The 27,076-nt window shown below is 39.9% G+C and overlaps 1 protein-coding gene and 1 long non-coding RNA gene across 3 annotated transcripts; one reads left to right on the forward strand and one right to left on the reverse strand.

Moving 5' to 3' along the window:
* Nucleotides 1-129: 129 nt before the first annotated feature.
* On the reverse strand, nucleotides 130-13,226 carry LOC147308629 (uncharacterized). The gene is made up of 3 exons (XR_015126256.1): nucleotides 12,430-13,226; nucleotides 11,341-11,427; nucleotides 130-178 (listed from the first exon to the last, which is right to left on the reverse strand). It is a non-coding gene; the product is annotated as an uncharacterized LOC147308629 (long non-coding RNA).
* LOC147308630 (ceramide synthase 2-like) lies at nucleotides 12,483-26,975 on the forward strand. Of its 2 annotated transcripts, none has more exons than XM_086273609.1 (13): nucleotides 12,483-12,693; nucleotides 13,318-13,491; nucleotides 15,537-15,654; nucleotides 16,964-17,082; nucleotides 17,285-17,342; nucleotides 19,703-19,753; nucleotides 20,777-20,869; nucleotides 21,306-21,434; nucleotides 22,002-22,111; nucleotides 22,228-22,381; nucleotides 22,660-22,768; nucleotides 26,277-26,379; nucleotides 26,834-26,975. In XM_086273609.1, the coding sequence occupies exons 2-13, from the start codon at nucleotides 13,325-13,327 to the stop codon at nucleotides 26,904-26,906; spliced, it is 1,284 nt and encodes a 427-aa protein (XP_086129735.1). In that variant the 5' UTR covers nucleotides 12,483-12,693; nucleotides 13,318-13,324; the 3' UTR covers nucleotides 26,907-26,975. The 2 variants fall into 2 exon arrangements, with proteins under 2 accessions (XP_086129735.1, XP_086129737.1); XM_086273611.1 differs by having other exon boundaries at nucleotides 12,483-12,664.
* The last annotated feature ends 101 nt before the right edge of the window (nucleotides 26,976-27,076 follow it).

Genomic DNA, 27,076 nt, shown 5'->3' on the forward strand with positions numbered 1-27,076 from the left:
CTATAGATTTGGTAATACAGGGCTGATAGATTAGCTTCTACCCCGGGGTCAATATATCAGGCGGGCGGGGGCTGATCCCTCAGCTGTCTGTTGTGATGTACGAGTATGGATGTCCTCATATCAACTAACCTCTTTCAGTTCTTTGGAGTCTCCTTGCTTGTCTGACTGCAGCTGAAGCCTACGAGGGAACGAATAACCATACATGAAACGTCAGAATTATTAATGTATGGTGCCATTATCAGGTTTATTATGTTCCTACAGTTAGGTTTGTACGTTTTTGGACACTGTACACGAGCACAGTGGGTTTTAAACCTACATGTGACTGAAGTGCAAAATAAAAGAAACATCTTCCATGAACTGTTTAGGATCTGCAGCCATTTTCATACACAGTCCCAAATTTTCAGAGGCTCAAAATTAACTGGACAAACTAACAATCTTAAATATATGGATTTTTCTAATACTTTGACTGGAAAGTATTTAACTTTGACTTTGATTTTCATCCATGATTACCAGAAGTCTGCCTGGATCTGAGGAGCATAGCCTTGTACACGTTGCAGTTCATCCTGCTGCTCCTATCAGCAGTCACATGAAGTGTTTATGTGACTCTGGCGGCCATACATGCCAACATTCCTTCATTCAGGGAGGTATCGTTTAACGATGCTATGCCTACCTTCTTGAGAGAGTTCATGACTTGGCTAAATGATGTGAAGTTGTTTTTCTTACCCATGGAAATTACATTATCACACACTTTAGTCGTCTCCTGTGAGCTTTCAGGCCTGTTGGTGTTGCAGTTTATTCCATCTTTTTAAGAATGAGCCAGATTGTAGATGTGGCCACTCTTACTCCACTCCTTGCTCTCTCTGAGGTTTATTTTGGCTTCCTTAACTTGCATCACCTTTGGGCCTCATATTGACAGATCTGGGTCATTTTCTAAGTTGAACTCTTGGAAAACGACCCAGATCTTTCACCCGTCAGATTCATCAGTAAGAAGGGGAAAGGACACACCTGGTCATGAAACTGCTCGTCCTTATTGCCCTCATACGTTTGAGCCTCTGAAAACAGACTGTGTGAAGTATTTTTGTTGAGCCCCATGAGTTAAAGCTGAAAGTCTACACTTCAGTCACAGCTCGATTGTTTGACTTAAAATCCACGGTGTTGGTCTACAGAGGCAAAATTGGAAAAACTGTGTCATTCTCCAAATACTTGGATTTAACTGTATGACATGCACTTTCTGTCAATGTGGAGCATGAGTGAAGAGTAAAGCCCTCACTATACTGAGAGTATCTTACTGGGGAAAGTCCCTCCAAGCAACAACACACTTACTGCACCCAAGTGAATGGGATTAAATGCAACAACACAATCACCTCAGAAAGGAAAAGGGTCATGGAGGCAGAGCAGAGCTTTCTTTTAACATCGTCTTGGTGACACACTACCATGCATACATCAAGCTGTAATCTAGTCTACGTTATAACAGCGTTATCATAATGCAGGCAGCCCTTCAGGCATTGCCCTAACAATGGCTAAACAATTTCAGTTTTTTGGTTTAGGTTTATTTTATTGAGGGCGTTTATATGGTTTGATCTCAAATTTTTAAATGAGCGCCAGCATAGAGTCAAAGGCAGTGTTTTTAGTGTTAGCATATGGCTTCTTCTTTGCATGATAGAGCTTTAACCTGGATTTGAGGATGGCACGTTGAAGTGTGTTTACAGAGAGTGATTTCTGGACATGTTCCTGAGCCCATGCTGTGATTTTCATAACAGAGTCATGTCTGTTTTTAATGCAGTGCCGCCTGAGGGCCAAAAGATCTTGTTGCGCCGTTCCAACTAAAAAAACAAACAAAACAGAAACGTTACTGACATCAAATTTAAAATGAGCTAATATTTGTAATAAAAAATTGCAATAAAAATATCTTATATTTATATAATGTAAAAAAAAAAAAAAAAGACTATTCGAACATTTGATATGTTTTCTATGTTTTGTTGTGAACAAATACGGGTTTGTGAGATTTGCATTCTGGTTCGTAGATTTGGAGTTGTATAGATAGGAAGGGCAGCAAAGTATAAACACTGAGTTTCATCATCTTGTGGGTTGGAGACTCTTACCATTTATGACCACAGTGGGTGCACTGCTGGAGCACTGCTCATTGTTATGAGATTATGATCCCCTTCAGGGCAGTGTTACAATCCACTGACTATTAATTAAACCTACTGGGAGATCCCATGCAGCCTCAGGCAGGGGAGATGTGGCTGTGTATGGACTACAGTCTGCAGCAGTGTTTGTAGAGTTTTAATTGTGTCAATTAATTACTTCTCACAGTGAGTTCGGAGCTTATAGCCACAGGCACAATCAGGTAGCCCCGCTTGTTTTGCTCCACTTCTTGATCATGTAATTTTTTGCAGGTCAGCAAAACCTGGAGTGCAACCTGACATCAAATTTAAATGTCGTCTTACACAATATAACAAAGGAATGGGTTTAAAAAAACAGCAGACTCTCATGTATTTAAAAAAAAAAAACTCTGTCAATGCTAATATTTTAATACAGGAAACATATTTTTATTAAAGAAGGAATACCAGTTATCCATGAGGCAAACCCTACTTATAGTCTTATTGTCCAAAACAGGCAATGTGTTCATCTGCAGTTTTTGTACATTTGCACAGATCTCTTAACATCACTTAAAAGAAATCTAATCTAGCTTCATAACCCATGTTTTGTTTAATAAGAGCTTTAATCAGAATATTAGACATAAAGAATAGAATAGAAAAGAACAGGCCAGAAGATGAAGCATTTACTGTGATGTTGAGAAATATATCATTAGGTTTGGTCAACTGTTCTGTACAGTGAGCTACATAAAAACAGAAACGGGGAGACACGCACACTCACACAATGAGGGCATAATAGCACTTAAATTGAACATATACCCCAAGGAATAGCTGTTGCACTTAAAATGACTTGTTTTTTCCTGATTTACAGGAGTTGAGCCTCCTGACATCCCAGTGGAAGAAAACTAAAAGTTTCTCTGAGGTTGCTAAAACACCAAAATCCCCACAAAATCCACAGAAGGTATGTGGTCAGTGGTGGATCTATGTTTGTCTTTACTCCTCTTATTCCCCGCAGGATAATATTCAACAAAATGTCATCGTGTTTGTTGGTGGTTCAGCCAGACGCACTTGTCTCAGGTGCATTTTTAGTTGTTAAAAAAAAGGAAAAAAAGAAATGTAAATCTATGAAAGTGAAATATTTGCTGTCAGCTGTCTAACACAAGTCTTCTCTGTGCAGCTGCTTTTATTTGCATGGCATGGAGCATTAAGGTAATTCGATCATTTAAATTTCAAGGAAAACAACAACAGAACAGGCGTTTGTTCCATAATGGCTGTGTGGCTATCAGGATCCCTGACTGTCCCCACGTCATGCACTCCTCTTATATAATTCAAAAGCCACATGTTGTGATTTACTCATCCAAACGAAAACAGTGTGTGTGTGTGTGTGTGTGTGTGTGTGTGTGTGTGTGTGTGTGTGTGTGTGTGCATGGCACAAGGGCAGTCGTTGGTGGGCGGAGAGGGAGGGAGGTGGGGCGGATCCGTGAAACTGAGGAGACCTTAAAGCCCTCAGAGGAAGCAGAGTTCAGTCTTGAATCTGTGCGTGCAGCGTGAGTGAGCACAGAGCTGTCCAAGGTGCTGAAGGGCTACTGCTGCATCATCATCATCATCATCACCATCATTATTATTACACAGTCCTCACCTCAAGGTAAGTTCTAATCTCTTCTGATCGTCCTCCAGTTTGTGTTTCATGACAATGGTGACTGTGCTTGCTTCGTTAAACGTTTGTTTGTAGGAGTTATTGTGGTCCTGCATGTCTAACTTTTTAAATGGCAACGTCTGCGAGCTGTCAGAAACAGTAGCAGGTGTGATTTGTGAGTTCTTGTGTAACTTTATGACACCCTTTAAAACATGTTCAATCCTCTCTGTGCTACTTCTATCAATAATGTTTTAAAGGAACTATTAAGAGCGGGGCACCTTAACACCTCACATGTGATACAAAGATACAAACCATAATCCAGGCGATTTTCATCTTGTGATATATTCTACAAAAACATATATAGAAATATATTTATGAAGGTAGTTAATTCTTTCACTTCTCAACAATCCTGGAAAATTAGAGCTTTTTAAACCACTGCAATGTTCATCTTACGTCTTTGATTTTGAAAATCTGTGAAGTGTTTAAAAGTTACAGCGTAGTAAGAAGTTTTAAAAGAAGTTACAATCAAAAAATCCTTCACTGAAATTCAGTTAAAAACTTCTAATTTCACTCTGTTTTAAATTTTTAAATTCATTTAAATAATTTGTGTTTTAATATCCATTAAAAATTGTTACCTTTTAATGGAGAACAAAAAAATAATTGCATAAGAGGCCGAAGATGTTTTAGGGCTTTAATCATCTTGATGACACCAAACACAAGTTTAACAGCAACGTGCTCATTGTTGGGTGGAGATTGCTTCCCCTTTTCACAGTCTGACAGTCCAATTTTAAGGATTTACTTTAGTTTTCAGACAATATCCGTTTCATTTGTAGAAGTCCTTGACATTTTCAAAGCTGCTGTCATAATCCAGAGCCCTAAATTGGAGGTATTACAGGTATTAAAGGCACGAGGAATGCCATATGTCACTCAGTGTGTCGTCAGATTTCACTGGCACAGCTGCTTAGTGCTTTCATCAATCTCTTCTTTTCTTTTTTTTGCTTTATTGCTTAAAAAAAAAAAAAAAAAAGCTTCAGATTTTATTACAAATCTGGAGCCCTGAACTGTCCACACCAGGCTTTCATTTTGCTGTTTTGCGTAAATCAGATGGTCAGGCAATAAAGTGTGATTTATGTGCTGTTTAGGAACCAAAGCAGGTCTCGCTATGAAGATCAGTGATCCATGAAATTGATGTGGCTTATTCTTTTATATTCTTTAAAGCTTTTGTGTTTGCTTTGATTCTCAGGGAAAATGAATTTTCACCTGTGCTCTTGGATCTGTTGCTGTTTGTTTGTCATTATGACCTTGGCTAATCTGCAGAGCTGTGGAATGACCTAAAAACATAAAACATGACTTCTCTGGTCACATCTTTGAAACCCCAGACCTGCGACAGACCCACATATATGATAATCAGTGCTTTGTCTCACGCCTTGATTTAAATAAAGGTGGGGAAAGGATGCAAAGTGCTGAGTGATTCCTACCTCATGCATTTAGGAAACTGGTAAAGCTGTGCTCCAGAGAGCCATAACTTTGGTTGTGTTGCATAACTACTGGTTAAAGTGTATTTTGTCAGGGCAACTGCTCAAAAGGATTTAAGAGAAAGCAAATCTTTAACTTTTAAATCCAGTTAATCTTCTTTTGTGTTTACAGCCAGCTGCTAAAAATCAATCGAATCCTTAAAAAAATGGAAACGGTGAGAAACTGCTATCCCTGTTTTCATTATCAGCCTTTTTTCAAAGTGATTTCTGTCCTGCCGTGTAAACGTTATGTCCGCTCTATTGACTGCCGAGCCCGTCCTGCCTATTTAGCCTCTTTTCTTCTTCTTCTACACATGGCTATTCCGTGCTGTCCAGACCTGATGCAACCACAGGCCATTTGATAATTGATACTGAGGCAGGCACTTTCTTTCATTGTGTCCAAAGGTCCCCTATTAAACCTTCACTATGCCCTTAAGTCCCATCATTGGGTGAGCAAGAGTGCTATCAGCGTGTCTTTGTGAGGATCTGCAGGGTCTTAAGGAGGAAGAGGAAACCTCCTGGAATAGAATCTGCTGATGGGGGAATTCACCTATCGCAGGAAAATGTCTCTCCATTAAAGAAGCTGTGCAGGGTGTATCCATGCAAGAGTGCAGCAACTCCCTAAGGGTTTTCTCCATATTTCTTTTTCTTTCCCCTCATCAGTGCCTGATTTATTTATCTTCTACTAAGCTATATCTGAATTCAGGAGAGATTGTTTTTCTCACACAATTTTTTTTGTGCTTGCAGGAAAACCCCCAAAATATTCACTTGGTGCCCAGAAACAAACAAATAAAATTTAACCCTGGTCGAATCCTGAATCAGTGGGTTTTCTCTACATCTAGGAAGTGCATACTGGAAATTTACTGAGTTTTTATTGCTTCTTTTTTCCTTTTAGGTATCCTGATGACTGAAACCCCAAATGAAAAAGCTCCTCGTGACTCCGGATGAAGAAATAGACACAAAAATACAAGCTTTGCTCAGTAACCAGGCCGACACAGTCAAAACAATTTGAATGCAAAATAATTCTGTGAAGCAGCACGACACACATCATTTCCAGCCAGCAGGCACTTTGATTGATCCATGGGACATCTTCAGTCACTCAGCTGAGATTTATACTCACTTTGTAATTACAATAAAGGCTTCCAGAGAGCTGCTATTGGATGACAGTTAAAATATTGACCAATAACGGAGGATTACACAGAATAAATAAATCAGGGACCTCTACTTTTGTATTGTTTAGATCTCTTGAGAACAAATGAGTGCTATATAGGGATCATGCCAACACCAGCCAGTTCAGTCTAATTTGCCATGCTGAGCATGCCCCAGCTTGCCACACCATTTACCAGAGGACTGATTAATTTGCACTGCTAATTTGTGCTATGTTATTTCTGTTGCCCTGCGGCTTGTGGAAAACACTGCATTTGAGCTCAGTCAGCTATTAGCTGCCAGATTTCACTACGTGAGCTTCCTCCATGTTTAGAAACCACGAACATTAACAAAGACGGCTATGTGGAGCAGTGCCACTCCTCAGAGCTTCTGACTGCAAAGAAACAGTCATTTAGTTAAGCGATTTCAAACTCCAAAAACATTCCCTCACTTCCAAGATGAGCAACACAAACTACTGGCTCATGGACTATGATGTTTCTTCTCCAGCTCCGCCCGGGTATCCCCGGGGCCCCACCGTGCTGCAGCCCGTGCCGGGTCACCCAGAACAAGGATCAGCCCTGTGTTTTGTTGGCCTCCTCGTGCTGCTGCTGCTCTTCCTCGTGGTTCGTTGTGTCCGCATCATTTTAGATCCTTACAGCAGCATGCCATCGTCATCGTGGACGGACCACAAGGAAGGTCTCGACAGAGCACAGTTTGATTACGCCATTGTGTAACAGCGGAAGCGGCTAGGGATGAGAGAAATATCCAGTGAAAAGCTCGGTTCCTGGTGTAAAAGGAAGCTCTCAGTCCTTATTGCATAACAATATGAAAGCACTGAACAGAAACTGTATGAGGGCAAAATGCAGCACAGCACAGAGAACAAGCAGAAACACCAGAAGCCCAGTTTCCATTTTACTTTACAGACATTAAGTGTGTGTGTGTGTTATGTACAGTGCTTTCAGTGACAGACGCTGCAGGAAGAGAAGGATCCATATCTCCGCATTTCTTCATGACTCGTGCTCATCATGTCATTTTATAATTCTATAATGTTTTTTTTTTCTTTTACAAATTCCAGAAAGCAGATCTCCGCAGGAGATGTCCTGATCAAATAAGAGAGAAACTAAATGAGTTTAGGATAGACATGGAAATCATTTAGACACAACTGCACTCACTTGCAAGAGCTTTAGAAAAAAGGAGCATATGCTTTCTATGATTATTAGGTAAAAGGCTGGATTAGTTTAATTGAAAAGATCAGGAAAGAAGGTCTGAGTTTGCTTGAAACTGTAAACTTGATTTTTTTCTAAATCAGCTTTGACTCATGCTGGACATTTGGTGGCTTTTGTGCCACCACTCTGATGACCCTCAGGTAAAGTTCTTGACCAGTTAACCAAAGCACCTGTTTTTAAAGATGTAATTTAGATTTCCTTCTGAAATTGAGCTTTAGCTTCTATTTATATCTTTTTCTTTTCAAATTCACTTTGTCCTAAATTCAATGTCTATAAAAGCTACATTTATAATGAATAAACATCACAAAATTTTCTTCGGGGTTTTGCTGTTTCACGTCACCATCCCTTTAAAAGGCTTATGAGGCTCACAGCTCTGATTGAATGTGTGTCATATAAAGTTCTGATTATGAAATGCAAGTGCACCAATGTCCTCCCGCTAATCCTTTTTGGCTTTAGGCCCCATCCAGTGAAACACCAGCCAAATCTGTTCAACAGTACCTGTAAAAATAGATCTATTTCATACTAATACTGCTCCTTTGGCCTCTTGTTTTATATTGTTTCTGTCCGTGTTATACTGTAAAGCCCTTTGAAACGTGGCTCTGAAAGACTTTATAAATAATGGCTAGTATTGATATTTCACTGATTTTTCTGTTTCCATAATGATTAAAGACTGAAATATCAAACTGCTGTTTGTGATCAAACTTACTGGACGTGCACACTCGCTTGTTAAAAAAAGAAGAAGAAAGAATGAAAGTGGAATTCATTTTTTAAAATGAAATAAAAGCTTTCGTCTTGCCCTGCTTTTAGAAACACTAATTCATTTACAGATCTGCAAACTGCACTTAACTACATGCACACAAATCCATGTCAGCTACTAACTCATACACATGAACCTTTCCTGTGCAAAGGCTGTCCTTGTTGCTGTGCTAAAATCGATAGCAGGAAGATTTAGTGCGAGGGACATCAATCGAATAATCAGTTAGGGGCTTGCAAAGAGATACACAGAGTAGGGTGGAACCTAATTGTACCAGATGAACCTCCAAATGAAATGTTTTTGCAGTGGCGTTCTTTCTAAGTTTCTAAACAAACCACTTTTTAGCTGCTTGCACAGTAACGTAGCTCTGACATGTATGACAGGAGATGTAGTTCAGTTTAAAACTCTTACTTTGAAATGATCAAAATGACATTATCACTCCGTAGAAACACTGTATGCTCACATGTCTAATACAGCTCTCCATCCTGCTAACATAATTAACAACCAGTCAAATACACATGCGCATATCTTTATATGTCATGTTCTTCTTATGCAACAGCTAGAAACTGATCATGTAATGTGTATAAAATTTAAAATAAACTGCCTTCCTGTACTGTGGCTATAACAAAGAGTTTTAGGACATTCAATGTGTGATTCGGTTACAGGGAGATGGCTGGACTTGTGATGAAAATTAATAGTATTCCTTCCCATGGATTAAAAAGACTCCATTTCAGTTGAGGTGGAATCATTTTTAAAATTACTTCCTGAAGGCAATGCCATTAATTTCCCAGAGGTTTCCTTTTACTTCCAACTTTCCCCTTCCTGTCAGATTTTCTGCTTCAGTTTCTGACCTCTCCTGGTTACTTGGAGAACAACAATCTATGTTCAAACAGCTTTGCAGCACCAAGGAAGCACACAAACAAACACACACACACATTTTGGATAAAATGGAAAATAAGAAACGTATAACTTTCAGAAACACCACATGGTCATCTACAATCCTTTATTCAGAAGGATAAAATATAGACTCTCTCTGTGGACTTCATTTTGCCCGTGCTCTCTTCAAAGAATATAGAAAATCTGTATAGTACTGTATAGATAAAAAGCAGCACTGATCTAGGGTTTGTCTGCCTCTGGTCCACCACTTTGAGTGAGCATTAGATGAACTGCTGACAACCAGGGTGTCTAGAGGATTAATCCTAATGACTACTGTGATCCCCAGGGAGGCACAGTGGAGTGCTGGTTAGCACTGTTGCATCACAGCGACAAGGTCCTGGGTTTGAAACTATAGGATAGCTGGGGCCTTTTGCTGTGGAGTTTGTATGTCCTCTCTGGGCACTCTGGCTTCCTCCCAGCATGTTAGGTTAACTGGTGACCTGTCAAGGGTCTACCTTGCCTCTTGTTCTATGACATTTCAATTCATCGGCAGCCATCACCTCAGAGCACTTTATATTGTAAGGTGAAGAACCTACAATACAACAATGGGAACTGCTGGAGTCGTCATAAAATTTGGTCCCGTGTCTTTTGGAGAGTGAAAAAGTTGGAAACATTGGAAACATATTAAAATAAGATGCTACTGCATATATGATCTCGTCCAGTGCTTTTAGCTTTTAGTTCAAAGTACCACTGAGCCAAATCCAGAGAACAGAGCTGAGATGTACAGCTGGAATCTCCCTGAACTGAACTGCTCACAGCAATTTATTAGTCAATATAGCTGCCTTAATATAGCTGCCTTAGACCCATTTCTGTAATATACTCACATATCTATATTATTGCTTATATATATTGTAATATATCTATATCACTAAAGCACTTCTGGATGGATGCAAACTGCATTTCGTTGCCCTGTACCTGTGCGTGTGCAATGACAATAAAGTTGAATTCTATTCTATTCTATTCTATTAATTACTCAGTGGGGAACTTGTTAGAGATTTAGCACAAAGAGTGCAGTCAGACTTCTCCTCATTAGTGTCGAACTGAGCTCGACAGATTTTGCTTCACTGAGTTCTGACAATTTACTTCCTTGCCAACACAAAAAAGGCATTCAGTTCCCTTCACCCTCCCGCAGACTGTCTGCAGAAAAACACATGTGCACATGCACACAAACATGCAAATACGTCTGGATCACACACACAAAACATTGCCTCAAATCTGGCTCAGGTGATATGACTGACTCTCATTTTAATATATTTCACGTCTGACCTTTTAACAGCTGTCCTTTTTTCCAGCTCAAGAACATACCAACTAAATGCAGATCAGATCAAACCTTCCTGAATATGCAAACATGAAATACACAGAAAAACACACCTGCGCGTACCAGGATTCCCACTGATTTACATTCATTTCTTTGTTTGACAGTTGACACCTAAAGCTTAACTTTTAAATATTTACATAATGGAAATATTTGAACTCTTAAAAAGGGGGAATTAAGTCTTTGGAGTGCAGCGCCACAAAGAGATATTATTAATATTGCATTAACACGAGTAACACAAGTACACCGGTGTTATACATACACTCATACACTTCAGTGAAGGACAGCTCACACCCAGCCACATGCAAATCATAGTAATTTGTCTGCTGCATAATGTACACAAACTCTCCCCTTACTGCCCGAACACAAGTCATTTAAACACCTTTTACCTGTATGTGACCGAATATTGCACCTATATGCCTGAGGCGTGACACACACAATTCTAGTGTGTCATGCACAAGCTTATTGCCAAACAGCTCCCCAGCTGAGCTGTTTGGCAATAAAGATCTGCACATTTGCATAACAGTGCTGATGTTATCTGCTAATCTTGGGACATGAGGAGTGTTGTCTGCAGTGCTTGAATGTGGAGGAGGACAGTGTGAGGACCACAGTGTGGCTTTGGAAGAAGTGAACCATTTAAAGTTGTCCTGAGTTTTCTTAAGGGTAAAAGTTCAAAAGGTTTGCCTGCCAGCCTGTGCAGAGAGGTGTGCTTACCTTCGAAGCTCGTTGCAATGGGTTTCTGGAGCTGCTTTCCCAGAGAGAGCTGGTGACCCGGGAGAAGTCTGCCATGAGAATAATCTACTAAGGAGTAGAGGGAAATGTAATCAGGCATGTTTCCCATCCATGATATTCAATCAAGGATTTAATCAAACAGTTTTTACAGTAAAACGAAGTGTAATGAAATGGAATAGATCACAGCTTTTGTGCCATGGTTGCCCCAGTTTGTGTTATTCATATAATGGTTATATAGTGGAACATCATGACAGGTTAACAACTATAAGGCCTGATATGTTAAAGACCATGCACACTGAAAATAGGCCTATCCCTGCTTTCCCAGCTATTAACCACTTATCCTTCTGCTTAAATTGTAGCAAGCAATCAGCAATAGCCTGCCCACCCACTATAACTTAAAAGGTAACCACAGAGCCCACTTCACACTGTGAATCATTCCCCCTGAGCCGGAGACACCCCTGGTGCGTCAGTCCCCCCACAGCTATCAATCATTCAGACAGACAGAGCAGACCGGAAGTCTTCACAATAAAGGTTCACTGCTACATTTTTGAACCTACCACGACCTGACTGTATTTGGCTGTATACAGGTCAAAAAGCATGAGGTGTTAATAAAATATGCTTACATTAATTAAAAATGATATTTAAAATAAATTAATAAATTAATAAATTAATAATAATAATAATAATAATAATAATAATAATAATAACAACAACAACAACAATAATAATAATAATAATAATAATAATAACAACAACAATAATAATAATAATAATAATAATAAATTTTATTTGAAAGCGTCTTTCAAAACACTCAAGACACTGTAGACAGCAGAATAATAAAAGCGACATAAAAGCAAACAGTTTACACAATCATAAAAGCATAAGACATAAAACAAATTGAAAATAGTAGAGTGAAGAGGTTACGTGCGATAAGCTATTTTGAACAAGTAAGTTTTCAGTTTGGACTTAAAGAGAGAGAAGTGATATTTCTTTATTTACTCTATATTTATACAAATTTATCGGGGGGGACACTAAAACGAAGTAAATAAACTACTAAAAGCTACAACATACTCTTCCGAGGGCTTTTACTTTTGAAGGTTGTCCCACAGCTTCCTTTCCCGCTTCATTTTTTTTAAAACCCCGTCTGACTTAACAACCGTTGCAGATCGATGATGACCGAGCGGCTCGGATCTGCTGTCGTCTTCAGGACACAGGAGCACCACGGCGCATCGTCAGCCACCCAGGGCTCAGCCTGAAATCTCGGTTTAAGCTGGATTTTCTTTCAGATTCCTGCCTCATTAATTCGGTTTGTAATTCACACGGAGGTCCTGGTCGGTAGGTTTCTGCTCTGGATCCCGTTTCTTTCGGCGGTCTCATTGCAGCTTACTGCGTTTATCCATGGAAACAACCAACTGAAGTGCAGTCGGCTATTTCTCTGCACTTTGTTTAAAAGAGATCGTTATTCACCTGACCCGTGCTTTATGGTTGTTAGGATGATTAATTCTGATCTTGTAGGACAGGAATTTTCTTATTGTGGGACATTTTTATTTATTTAAGAGTTATTATTATTGTTGATTTTTGATAACATATTGTAGTTGAGGTGACAGATGTAGGATCATAGGATGCTTAGGATGCACCAACATAGTGCTCTTCTTGTTGTAGCTGCTGTCTCTCTCACGTGACACCTCACCTGCTGTTATACCTGGATGAATTCATATTTGTTTGCGCTCAAGCTTAACTGTGTGGAAACCTCTAATGTGTACTGTACATAATATAATTGGTTTGTGCATTTGTGTCTATGTGTGTGTGTTGTATATTGTATATTATTTGCCCTTCAGATTAGATGCCAAACTTAATTTCACAGTTTGAGTTATATACCTTTAAATGACAGTAAATCTAATCTATTCTTATTTTGTTCTGTCCACCATGTTCTCTTATTCTTCTTCACCTGTGCATCAGAAAAAAAATGGAGATGCTGCCTGATTTATGGAAGGAGGACTACTGGCTTCCTCCTGGTGTGACCTGGAGAGACATGGAACAAATGGGGGACTCCAACCGCCCCAGACCCCTGGACCTTCTCATCGCTCTGCCCCTCGCCCTCGGCTTCGTAGCCCTCCGCTACATGTTTGAAAGGTAGCACACAGGCCTTCTTTGTTTTGAAATGGGTGAGTGAGTGTTTGAGATAGTGAAGGGTCTGCAGCAGAGCACACAAACATTTCACTCCACTGAAGCTGAAACAGCACTTACAAGTCTTTTCGGAAATACAGCAATCATATGAAGTCGTTGTCACCACTGGGGAAAAAAGTAGTCGCACTGCATTTGCTTCCTATAGCCATCCACAGTATCAATAGAGAGGACTTTGTAAGAGGATCCGAGCTGTGGGACAGTGAGCAGGTGTTTTTGTGTTTTTGGTGAGTGGAGCTGGCATTGTTAGCATGGGGGGAGAAAGACTCTGGAAACTAGAGAGGAAGATAAACAGAAATGAAATGAGGGAGAAAATTAGAGATGTTCAAACCTAAATGAAGGTAATTTAACATATTAGCTGTGAGCAAACAAGCAGAAGATGTGTCAAGAGACTCAAATTGCTTGTTAATCATACTTAAGATGTCATGTGATTGTCAAATGATCTCATGTTCCTGGAGTGGAAAAAAATCATGCATGGCTATAATTAACTAATAAAAGCAGGCTTGTTTGCAGGTTTGTAACAATGCTTTAACTAGGGGTGGGTTTTTATAATCGATTCATCGATTAAAATCGATTCTGGCTTGGATAACGTAAAATCGATTCATTAAAATCCTGAATCGATTTTTTTAATATAAATTTATTTTGCCCGAAATGCCAGAATCTCTGGTGACATCTCACAAAATTTCAAGAACCACCAAACAGTTAAGACAGTAAATGAGAGCAGGTACACGGATTCTGCACAGACTTAAACACACAGCGCGACCCGCGGATCAGAATCAGTGAGATGTCGCCTTTCTCACGGTCGGGGCTGAAAGCCGACAGCTCGCTGATTCTGATCTGTCGGCGGGTCCGCGCTTTGTGTTCACGCCCTTTATGAGCCGATTCTAAAGCTGTTAGTTTGATCTCTCTCCAAACAATATTGACCGAACCAGCAGCAAAAGAAGATCCAAACGCTTCACATAAACATCGTCATGAATTCACTCTGACTTTTACTGTTTTGCTTCCACTGCGATGCACAGCTCTCTCTCTCTCTCTCTCTCTCTCTCTCTCTCTCTCTGTACTTCAAGAACAGTTTCCCTTTCTTCATTATTCGCTTGCTTGTTACACAAATGGTAAATGGTAAATGGCCTGTATTTATATAGCGCTTTTCTAGTCCCTAAGGACCCCAAAGCGCTTTACATATCCAGTCATCCACCCATTCACGCACACATTCACACACTGGTGATGGTAAGCTACATTGTAGCCACAGCCACCCTGGGGCGCACTGACAAGTCTACTGTTGTTTACAGCGCTGTCAGCCGCTGTTTTTTTCCCTTTTACATTCTTCCGAAAAGAAAACCTCATTTCTGCTGTTCAATACTGAATAAATTTAAACTTTTTAAAATTATTCAAAATGCAAAACGCTTAACCGTGTCTCTAATAAAACCGCTGTAACTTCAGAGGTAATGTTCATTAATTAATGGTTTTCTTTCGTTTTTGATGTACTGCAGAATATTTTTATAAAATCCCAGGCCAGGAAAATCACCTTCATGTTTTTCTGTGTTTTATCCTCAGCTGCTTTGACACAAAAGCATCTGCTGTGACGCTTACACCTTTGATAAAGTCTTGCGAGTGTCAGCTTCCTTTTTATTGATACAAAAATATGTAAATGTACTGATCTGAATTATAATATTTCTGACTGTCAAAATTTCCCAGATTTAAATCGAATCGAATCGAATTAAATCGAATTAAATCGAATCGTGGATCGAATCGATTCGGGACCTTGTGAATCGGAATTGAATCGATTCTAGAAATCAGTGACGATACCCAGCCCTAGCTTTAACCTAATGTTTTTTAACTGTTGTGTTGCTAAGTGAGTGGTAATACAATGCATTCATATGTAAGTGCAGTCACACGCTGGTCACCCAGCGCTCTATTTACAGCTAAACAGTGACTGCTACCCCGAGTATCCCCCGTCCTCTTTCTAAGATACCTTTTGTTCTCTCTGCCCTCAGGTTTGTTGCCCCACCCATGGCCAGGTGTCTTGGGGTGAAGAATAGATTTCAAGTGACCGCTGCACCATCGCCGAATCTGGAGTCGTTTTACATCCAGAACAGGAGAGAGCCGACACAGGTGAGCCTGAGGAGGCCTCTGCACGCATGCAAACACGTGGCTTAGTCTTTGAATTTGTATTTCTTTAAAGTCAGGTGTTTTTCAAATGATTAAACTGGCGTGTTTTCATTTGAAAGTTAAATTTGTGTGTAAAGGCACTTTGTTTTCCCTTTCCCCCACAGCATTAAACACACAACCCCACAAGGTCATCTTGTGACCTTTCACAGGCTTCTGGCTAAATAGAAATGAGTCCAGCAGACATTTGCTTTTGCTCTAAAGACTGAAGAAATATGGAGGGTCAGCTTAATGACTTATTGGCTGAAAACTGACAAAAAGCCTCATAACTTAGAAACGGTGCACGGTGGCACGGTGGTTAGCACTGTTGCCGCACAGCAAGAAGGTCCTGAGTTCAATTCCAACATCAGGCCGGGGTCTTTCTGTGTGGAGTTTGCATGTTCTCCCCGTGTTTGCGTGGGTTCCCTCCGGGTACTCCGGCTTCCTCCCACCGTCCAAAGACCTGCAACTTGTGGGGATAGGTTAATTGGATAATCCAAATTGCCACTAGGTGTGAATGTGAGTGTGAATGGTTGTCTGTCCCTGTGTGTTGGACTGGCGACCTGTCCAGGGTGTACCCTGTCTCTCGCCCTATGACAGCTGGGATGGGCTCCAGCGCCCCCCGCGACTCTGAAAAGGATAAGCGGAAGCGAATGGATGGATGGAACTTAGAAACTATGATTCTTACAAGTGTGGTGTGTTCTTTTAACATATAGACAAAGACTTGAAATAGCAGGTCACATTTGACCTCTGACCCCTGTAGATTGATCTGAAGGTCAACATGTTAATAATGCTATATAGAGCTATTTAAAACTATGCTTCTTTCTGCCATTGTTTCCACTGTAGGCATATAAAGAATGATATGTAAATATCACATTATTTTTTATGACTTTGTTATGTACAATATAGTAACAGGTTATAACTTTTAAAATACTGTTTAGATACATATAGAAAGTTTCTGACTAAGTTTATTTTGTTTTTGGAAAGCAAAATGAACATGTGATCAAGATTATTTAAACAAATTTCACTAAACAATGAAATGAATGCTACATATGTAAACATTAATAAGAAATAATAAAATAAATATACTCAAAAATTATGTCAACTATATTCAAATGGGTTTGAACAGGAGAAATAAATCGAAGCCTGCACGTCGCACTTACTTTTACTGCACTACAAACTTCTTAAAGTACGTTTTAAAAGAACAATACGAACACGTTGCATTCGAGCGTCGCTTGCTCCACCTCAACTCATTCTGTGCTGTTTTTTGTTTCAGAGTGAAATGGAAGGCTTGATGCTGTCGTGCCGCAAAACGCAGAGACAAATAGAGACGTGGTTCAAGCGTCGCAGGAGCCAAGACAAGCCGTCTAAAACCAAGAAGTTTGGTGAAGCTGCGTAAGTATTTCCCCTCCACGCCTCCGTCATTGTCCAGTTACTGATGAGTTCCTTCAATAGAAGATCCTCCACCAGTCTCCACAATGACCGATCCTGGAAAAGCTCGCAAGAACTCTGACACTGTCCAAAGCTTTGGCTGGTTACATTTTTAAAGTGCTTTTTTAAATGGCCAGAGTTTCTCATCTCAGTCGCTGTCTTTCAGTTGGAGGTTCTTCTTCTACCTCACAGCTTTTGTGGCTGGATTGTCCTGCCTGGTTGATGTGAGTGACAACATTTTATAGCAATGACATTTTACTCCTACTATTGATGCTAAAACAATAAGTGAGTGAAAAAAAATCAATTTAACCTTTGTGTTGTCCTGGGGTCATTTTTGTCCCAAAAAGAAATCTTTTGCTATCAAAAATGTGTTTTTTATTCATTAAATGGTCTGAAAATAAGTGAAGTTATTCAGTACTATGCTATGCATGATTGGAATAAGTTGGAATAAGTAATTTGATTTATTTATGGGGGTTTTATTGGATTTTGTAACACCTGTTGTCCTTGGGGGTCAAAAACGGCCCAAAGTAAAAAGTGTTGCAAAGGGCCATATTTTCATACCATACTGCTTTCAAACATCTTGGATCACTGATGTGTGGGGTCATGCAATGCTCATAACAACAACAACAAAACAGGAAGCACAATGAGGAGGCAGGTGCTCTACATTTAATTCAATTTTAATTATACAGCACCAAATCACAACAACAGTCGCATCAAGGTGCTTCATATTGTAAGGTAGACTCTACAATAATACCTACACAGAAATTATCTCACAAGCCTCCATTGCACTGGAGGCTTGTGAGATAATTTTTTTTACCATGTTGTGGAAAGGAATGACCAGTAAAGAAATGCACATATTGTCCTCTAGTGTAATGAGGAGGAATAATCAATGTTCAGGAAGATCCAGGGTTAGAAGATAAAGAAAATATTGCCAATATTTAGATCAAATGCTACCTTTTCTCTGAAAAATCACATCAGCCACCTGCAGAAGTGGAAGAAGGCTATGAAGTGAAGGAAAGTGATGAAGAATCTGAAGTATGTTCAAGTAGGTTCTCAGGCATCCAGAATGTGGTAGTCTGAAGAGCTTGGAAAGAAAGTGACTGGGCTTCTTGAAGTTTCTTGAATTTTCAGAATGTGAAACTGAAATAGAAGATGTGTCAGAGGACTACACATCTTCTATTTCAATTATGATGAAGATCAAGCAAGAACGAGGAGTCAGCTGAGACAGGAATATTTGCAGTAATATGAGGAAACATTGATCTGGTCTTCTATCCTTCCCAGTGACAGACGATGCAGGACTCTCTCGTGCGTCACAGAGAAAGACAATCTACCACGGCACATATGCCAGGTCCCATACTGATTACCTAAAATCCTCAGATTGCTTTTCTACGCGAGCGCTGAAAGCATTATACACCATGTATTCTGCTTGTATTATGCTTTTTAACGTTCACATGCCAATGGATGCATCAGAGACCAAGTTGGGGTTCAGTAACGTGTCCAAGGACACCTTGGTAAGAACTCCAGACTAGAGCACACAGAGATTGAACCAACAACCATCCAATTAGCAGATGACCTGCTCTACAGCCAACTCAATGATGAACAAGGAGGGACAACAAGAGAGGAAGAAAAATGGATCAAGAGCAGCTGTAGGCATATGTGGGTGTGTTGATTCTTACTGCCGTGCATCCAGTAGAGTCGCTACGGCCAGTTTATGACATCCTGAGTCTTTTAGGGCAGTTTTCATGCTACCGTGACTGACACAAGATTAATCACAGAATCGCAAAAAGGATATCATTCCTTGATAAAGAAACAATAAATGATCATTGTTCATGACACAAACATGCTCCCATTGGAGGTGTATGGAACAAGTGGGTGTTTCTCCTGCTGTGATGTAAGATCCAGGTACTGATATGACTGTGTGAGCACCAAGTCCCCTTCAGAGGACTCTGTCCATTCCAACAGAACATCCCAAGTAAACCGGGGAACTACGAGATAAAAACATGTGCAGTATGTGATGTCAGGTAATGAGTTGGAATAAAGTTGTATAAAACCTTGAAACACAGAGATGGATGATATTTTATACTTATTGCTTTCAAACCAGATGCGGTCATTTTTGACCCCAGAAGACAACAGATGTGATTATTTGCTGCCAGTGAAAAACTTGAAGTAGTTTAAAAACAGCTTCCTAAATTAACTTTGACATATACCCGTCTGTGATCATCTGTTAAAGAAACCAACTCTGGTTGTGAAACGATAATCACAATAACTGATGATTTAATTTATTTTTTTTACCCAAAAACAAAGACACATTTCATTTAAATGAGGTTTTATCAGACATAAATTTGAAATGGAATAAAGAAATCGTGTCAAAATGTTTGAATTAAGTTTTAATTAAAAGTGGGGGAAAAATCCACTTCATATTAATTAAGTATCAATCAAACCAGATGGAGTCATTTTTGACCCCTGAGGACAACAGGTGTGGAAATCGGGAGGACATTATGAGGGATAATCTGAAAGTTATTTCTGTCCTTTCATACGTTTCCACCTCTTCAGGTTTATTCTAAATGTTTCCCTGTCTGTGCAGAAACCGTGGTTCTGGGACCTCAGGGAATGTTGGAGGCAGTATCCATTTCAGGTGAAAACATTACATACACCACATGACTACTTTGGTAAAACAGAGTGTGCTCCATTAAAATAACCTGTGTGAAAGTCTCATTATTTATGTTGAAAGTGTAACCTGTGTACGGATAGGTAATCCAATTACACCTATTTTACAGAGGAGCTGTAAAACAAGCACAATACAGTAAATTCATGTACGGCATTCAAACTACAGAGAGTTAACCAGGTTATTTATATAGTGCCAGGATGTCAGAAATGAAGTTAAAAAGTTAAATATGTGCATGTGTAACTTTGATTATATTCAGTTACTCAAGATGGGGTTAAATAAATCTAAACAAGCCAAGAATTAGAGGCCCTGATAATTAACGGCTTATTATAAAGAATCACACATTTACCCGGTTACTGATTTGGCTTGGTCGTTAACTTTGGCCATGAAACTGCATTAGTTTGATATTTAACGCATCCTGGTTCTATATTTAGAAAAGTAAAATATTTTATATTCATATTTACTGCTACTAATAATAATAATACGTAATAAATTATGTGTATAAAAAGTCTATGATAAATACATTTACAAGTTTCTAAAAGTAAGCATAATAATCCCTAAAAATGGAAAGTAAAACACATTGTGCCACACATACGAGAATATATATATATATATATATATATATATATATATATATATATATATATATGTATGTATGTATGTATGTATGTATGTATGTATATGTATGAAAAAATAAATAAAAATACCGTCATGGCTGAGAATAGTTTCAATCCATCTAATTGTAGTTTATAGGCAAAGAGTGATCCATTATACCGCCTAGTGGGACTAAAAACAAAATGAGTTGCTCCGATTCTTAGGCTAGCGACACGCTAGAATTATTCATGATAGTTTCCCTTCCTTTCTTAAACAGAAAAGCTTATAAATACATTTCAAATCCTCCACCTGTGTAGGTGCAGTGCTCCCTACTGTTCTGCCAGTATTTAAAGTCCAGGTATTTTATAAAAAAATCACCTTTATATTTGTCCTCCTCAGCCCATGGAGAGAGCTCACTACTGGTACTACATGCTGGAGCTGGGATTTTATGGCTCTCTGCTCCTTCGGATCTCTGTGGATGTCAAGAGGAAGGTGAGGATGTTACACAACAGGCTGCGTTCAGCCCCGGCGACACGTAGCAAAGTGTTTATTTAAACAGAAGCGCTTGTGCATTGAACGGCCCGTTTTGTTACGCAAGCATTGCATTGAAAGCAGCTGATTCACTGCGTGCGCTGCCCTTTTAGATACGCCAGAGTTTATATACAGATTGCTGCTGACTGAGTTGCATGTTTCACACATTCCACCACAGAGTGCGTTGCCAGATTTCTTCCTGTCTCACGCAGCAGATGCCCTTTACAGAAGTTAGCTGTTGGGATGATGTTGGTCTAACTGTGGTCATATTTCATGTTTCTCTCACTTCACTTCTGCTTTAATGAGAAACCTGACCAGCACATGGTTAATGAGTGACTGTCTTCTGTTGACATCTGATGGTTCTTTTGTTTTGCTCACTGCATGTTTGCCTTTGCAGGATTTTAAGGAACAGGTCGTCCACCACTTGGCTACCATCTTCCTGCTCAGTTTCTCTTATTGTGCCAACTACATTCGCATCGGCACCTTGGTCATGCTGCTCCACGACTCCTCTGACATCCTACTAGAGGTAACCTGCAGATCCTTTTATTTATGCTCTAAAGGTAAAATAAAGGTCATTTACGGTCATTTTTTTTTTTTTACATGTGCAGGAAAAAACATCTTGGGAATCTTTAAAAATATAATATTCACTTTGGCCAGACATCCTACATTAATGTAGAAAATTGAAAGAAATGAGAAAAACTGACTGTACAAACTACAATCAGAAGTTCAAACTGCACTTTAGGCTATTCTTAGAAAATATTTATCTAAGACCTCTGCAGTAGCCTGCAGGAAGCAGAAGGATCCTGTGATTGTGCCATGATAGCTAGCGGTGCTGACTGACCTTTGTTAACCTGTGCAAAAGACACAATTGTGAATAACATCAGGCTTCTAAACCTGAGCTGCTTGATGCTTTTTATTTTTGCACTGAAAATGAGAAAACAGCAGGCGTTCTTAGTGTTCTGCTTGACTTAAAGACTGAGCTGTTTTTCCCCATTCTGAAAACATTTAGTTTGTTATTTTATTATCCATATCTACATAGCACTATTGTTGGGATTTGCTATGTGACTTTATTGCACGGTTATTATTTCTGCAGCCTGCAAAGATGTTCAACTACGGCGCTGGCTGGGGGAGATCGTGTGACACCCTGTTTGTTATGTTCGCTGTGATCTTCCTCGTGACTCGGCTGGTGATTTTTCCCAGCAAGTAAGAGATAATTCTCCTTTTTTTGTCGTTAAATTGCTCGATAACTGTAAAAGAAGTGTGGATGAATTTGAACTCTCTCATCAGCAACTTGACTCTAGCTATTCGATTACTTACAGAATCATTCACACCACCCTGGTACTGTCCATGGAGGTGTTTGAGCCTTTTGCTGGCTACTACTTTTTTAACATCCTGCTGATGGTGCTGCAAGGTCTGCACATCTTCTGGGCCAAGTTGATCTTGCACATGTTCTATAAGTTCCTGAAAGGCAAGGTGAGAAAGAGCAGTGAAGCTATAGTGCGTCACGAGATGTCTCTGACATGTTTTCAATTGTTTTGCAGTTCTAATTCTTACGTGATACCACTTGATGCAAACAAGCAAAGAGTCCAATTAAAAGGACGACAGGGAGCATCCAGAAAACTGAACCAGTCAGCTTTATGTCCTCATTCACAGCCCTGTGGTCACAAGAAAATAAATCAGTGTCACCCACTCATTTGTTTTTGGACCTTCTTCGTAGTTTGTAGTGTGAAACCTTCTGTTTTCTTCCTCAGCTGGAAAAAGATGAACGCAGTGATGAAGAAAGTGAGGTTGAAGAGGAAGAGGAGGAAAAAGGGGGAGAGGAGAACAAGGACCCAGGAGTTGACTGTTACTGGGAGAAAAGTAAAGACTCTCTTAACTCCAAACTGTCTATGCTCACCAACAGCTGTGTCCTTAACAACCTGGCCAACCACAGGTCGTCTGTGGTGGACAGAATGCGTAAAGCTCAGTAGGAACGTTCTCCGTCTGTTGTTTTCCTTTACTAATGTGAACTGGGTGTGTTCAGTCAGAGCGGTGTCTGTGAGTCAGATGATGCTACTGTCCTTCACTTTTAACTGTGAGAAACTGAAGCAGAAAACATTCTCTTTAAAGCCGGTGTCATAAAACAGGTGTCATAGCGCCCTGCTACACACAGGAAGCACAATCCTGAGCCTCAGTAACGCTGTACAATGATCCATAGTGATTCACTGTCTTTAAAGAGGGACGGCAGCCTTCATTTGAAATGTTTTGTGCTTGCTAATGTCCACTGTAGCCTTCACTGCACACGGTTTTTTTATTTATTAGGCTCACGAAGCAAACATTTAAAAGTACAACAGAGATTATTAACACGAACATAAACCAATATCGAAACAAAAGAGCAGGTTGATGTATGTTCATGCGTAGATAGAAGTGCTCTTTAATTACTGTAAAATACTGTTACATTTAAATGCTGAAAATAAAATGATCATTTAGTCTTTCTACCTTTATTTCTTTTTTTGGTTAAAGATTTTGAAAACCACCTCAACCGGCTCCTCATATCGAAAGGAGCCAGTTGAGGTGGTTCGGGCATCTGACAAGGATGCCTCCTGGGCTGGGCGAGGTGTTCCGGGCCTGTCCCACCGGGAGAAACCCCCGGGGCAGACCCAGGACACACTGGAGAGATTATATCACTCGGCTGGCCTGGGAACGCCTTGGTGTTCCCCCTGACGAGCTGGAGGAGGTGGCTGGGGAGAGGAAGGTCTGGGCCTCTTTTCTTGGGCTGCTGCCTCCCTGACCCGGCCCCGGATAAGCGGAAGAAAATGGATGGAGGGATGGATTTTGAAAAATATTTCAGTATGTGATTCTGTAGAATTAAAGTGCTGTGCAAAAGTCTTCAGCCACCCAGGAAGATGGGGTGGAGGTGCAGCCATTTAGTCAAAAGTGTTTACGCAGAAGTGGAAAAAATTCATAGAAGGAAAAAGTTTATTGCTCTAAACCTCTTGAAGGGCATTCAAAGTTCTTCTTTGGATGTTCGCTGCCTTTTGTACTGTTCTCTGTGTAAAAAATCCCACACTGCTCGAATAATGTTGATGCCCGGACTCTGGGGAGGACAGTCCATGATTCATAGTGTTTCATTGTGTGCCAGATGTATTTTTCTTAGATTCTATAAAAGAAATTGGAACAAATTATGTGTTTAAGTAGCAAAAAATACAATTAAAAACTATTTTGTTGGTAAGCTGTGTAGACAACACTAGTTCATCCCAATGATTATAACAAAAAATCAAATCTCATACAGTCACTGATTCATCATTAGGTTAGGTGCCTTTTTAATGCTTTCATGATTTATAGAACAGTAATAAGAGTCTTAAATAAACACAAACTTTGAAAGATCTTCAGAAATCTTGGAGAACTGTTTGTGTTATTTTTCCAGGATCACTTTACACAAATAAGTAAGGGTGGCTAACGAGTTCTGCACAGTACTGTAGTCTAAGGAGCGTCTGGACTTCTTTAAGTTGCTTGAAGATGTTCACCTCTCATAAGAAGCTTCTTCAGTTCTAAGGTCAAATGGTGGAGAGTCCCAGATTTAAGCCCTGTGGGAGTGTCCCCCCACGAGAGACATGGACCCCCTAATGATCCTCTACCTAATTACACAAGCCGAGGTGTGAAGACGGGTGTAGGTCACAATCAGCCAAGGTTTGGGGTGAGCTCATTGTGAAACCCACTTTCGTGTGAGGTCAGATGGCCCAGGATGAGAGTGGGCGTTAAGGTGTCTGGGAAGGGAACTGGATTATAGATGGCCGACAGTTGGTGTCGTAAACCACCGCCTCTGTTCGAAGATGGTCGCTCACAGTGGACAGAGATGTCTTCTTTCAGTCCTCTTTCAAACTCTCCAAAATGTGAACTTTGGCATCCTCGAAAGCGTGACCTTTGTCCTTTAGATGGAGAAGCACCGCCGAGTCTTGTCCTGTGGAGGTGGCTCTTCTATGTTGTGCCATGCATTGTGAAGTGGCTGTTTGGTCTCTCCAATGTAGAGGTCTGGGCATTCCTCGCTGCACTGCACAGCATACACCACATTTTTGAGTTTGTGTTTAGGAATTTTGTCTTTGGGATGAACCAGTTTTTGGCTGAGTGTGTTGCTGGGTCTGAAGTACATTGGGATGCCGTGCTTGGAGAAGACTCCTGAGGTTTTTCCGAGCACCTTAGACTATGATGACCTGGATGACCGAGAACCTTCACAGACACAGTACTGTAGATTAAACAGTGTCACTATCACCGCTGTTGTGCATCGCCATCTGCTGGCAGCTTCTACAACCACACTAAGGAGGTCCACAGACTTGAATTGCAAAAATGTTTAATGACCATAATATCACTTTTATGTGAAACCTCTCTCTCTCGTGAAGGAGTTGTTTTTTTTAAAATGCACACATAGTTACAAATGTTCCAGCAGAAGAAGAGACGAAAAGGATTATGGTCTGTGATGGAAGTCTTTCCATGAGCCCTTTGTTTTGGAATAAAATGTCGTAGCTCCTGATGGGTGATTAGAAAGATTCACTCTAGAAGTGATTCAGTTTGTTCACAAGAAAAAGCTCAACTTCTCTCTTTTATTGTTTCTCATGTGGGCTTAATGATGACTCATATTTTATTAATCAATAGTGTTTGCCTTAATTCTTATATTATCAATGCTACTAAGAGCAGGACTTTCTTTTCTATTTAGTTTAAATCTATTAGTCTTAAATTAAATATGTAGAATAAAGTTGAAGGAATTTCTGAAAAACAATATTTAACTGGATTAAATCATGAAACTTAATTGTCCTCGCTTTTCTCTCTTCCTCTTTTCTTCTATATTTGTTTTTTTCAATAATTATTATTTCATTCTTATTGTACCTTTGTGTCATTCATCATAGCAAACACTTGCAGTTAATCTGCGACCTGTTAGTGAGTTTCATCCCAACGTTAGTTACTCCCTCTGTGCAGCAGTGTCAGCAGGACAGATTAAAAACAAAGCACTGGATAAAACTTGTTCACAGCGCTCTGCTCACTGAGTTTCTGAGCGGCTGGTGAACAGAAAGCTTATAAACTTTCTTCTCCTTAACTTCTGAAACGATCATTTTTGTCTGGGAACTCAGTGCACAGTATTACTACATTCATTTTGCTTTATAACTGGATTGGTGTAACTAACAAAGCTCTGTGCATGTAGTAGTACATGCCCACAGTAGCTGTAACCATTAAGTTACTGTCTCACGCTCTTTGCTGGGAAACAGCTTGAGGATGGACTCACCCTGTCAGAATATAACATCCAAAAAGGTGGATTTCACCACGATGGAAGAAAACTGCTGTTTGTTAAATGTTTTAAAGTTGCATTGATGGTTATATACCCATGTCTTTCTCTCAGATTCCAACCCTCACCTTGTCCTACGTCTGAGAGGGGGCATCATTGAGCCATCACTGAAGCAGCTGGCTCAGAAGTACAACTGTGACAGGATAATCTGCCGCAAGTATGTATACAAAACCAGCACACACAAATATTAGCGAGACTGAACTCATTCTCAGAGAGGTGAGGGGATAATTCCCCTAAGATAAGATAAGATGTTTTGAGCGGATTGCTAAAAACTGATTCCACTTGATTTCATCTTTTTGCAGGGTGCATGGGAAAGGTCCGAAGAAGTAAAACCTTTAGTTGCTCCTTATGCACATGAGGTTTTTAGGAAAAAATGCATTATTAGCAAGGCTAAATAATTACTGAGTGGCTGATTAAATAATTTTCCTCTTTCAAAGAACAGTTGTCAGAATCAAATTCAGTGGCAGATTTTAGGTTGACTGGGAGTAAGCTCTCCCAGAGCTTTGATGGCTCCAAGTTGAGTGTTAGCAGATACATATCACAGCCCTCAGTAAAGCAGCGATCTACAGATTCCATCTCACTAATCTAAAGATTTCTGTCATCCGTCTTAGGTGCTATGCTCGTCTGCATCCACGTGCCATCAAGTGTGGACACACCCGCAACATCAGACTGAGGATTCTGTAATCTGATTACACAATCCAGCCGTTAAAAATGCTCCATCAGATTGAATAAAACTCTTAATACTGAAGAAAACCTTTTTTACCTCTTATTTTGAAATGTGTTAAACATCAAAATTGAAGAAAACGTGATCGTAACACATTTTTTGCCATATTTAGATCTTTTCCAAAGTTCAG

Source organism: Aulonocara sp. 'chitande type north' Nkhata Bay, linkage group LG18 (assembly GCF_057382095.1).
Source record: "Aulonocara sp. 'chitande type north' Nkhata Bay isolate Kocher_YH1m ecotype deep benthic linkage group LG18, A_spYH_male_GT1.1, whole genome shotgun sequence".
Lineage (NCBI taxonomy): Eukaryota > Metazoa > Chordata > Actinopteri > Cichliformes > Cichlidae > Aulonocara > Aulonocara sp. 'chitande type north' Nkhata Bay.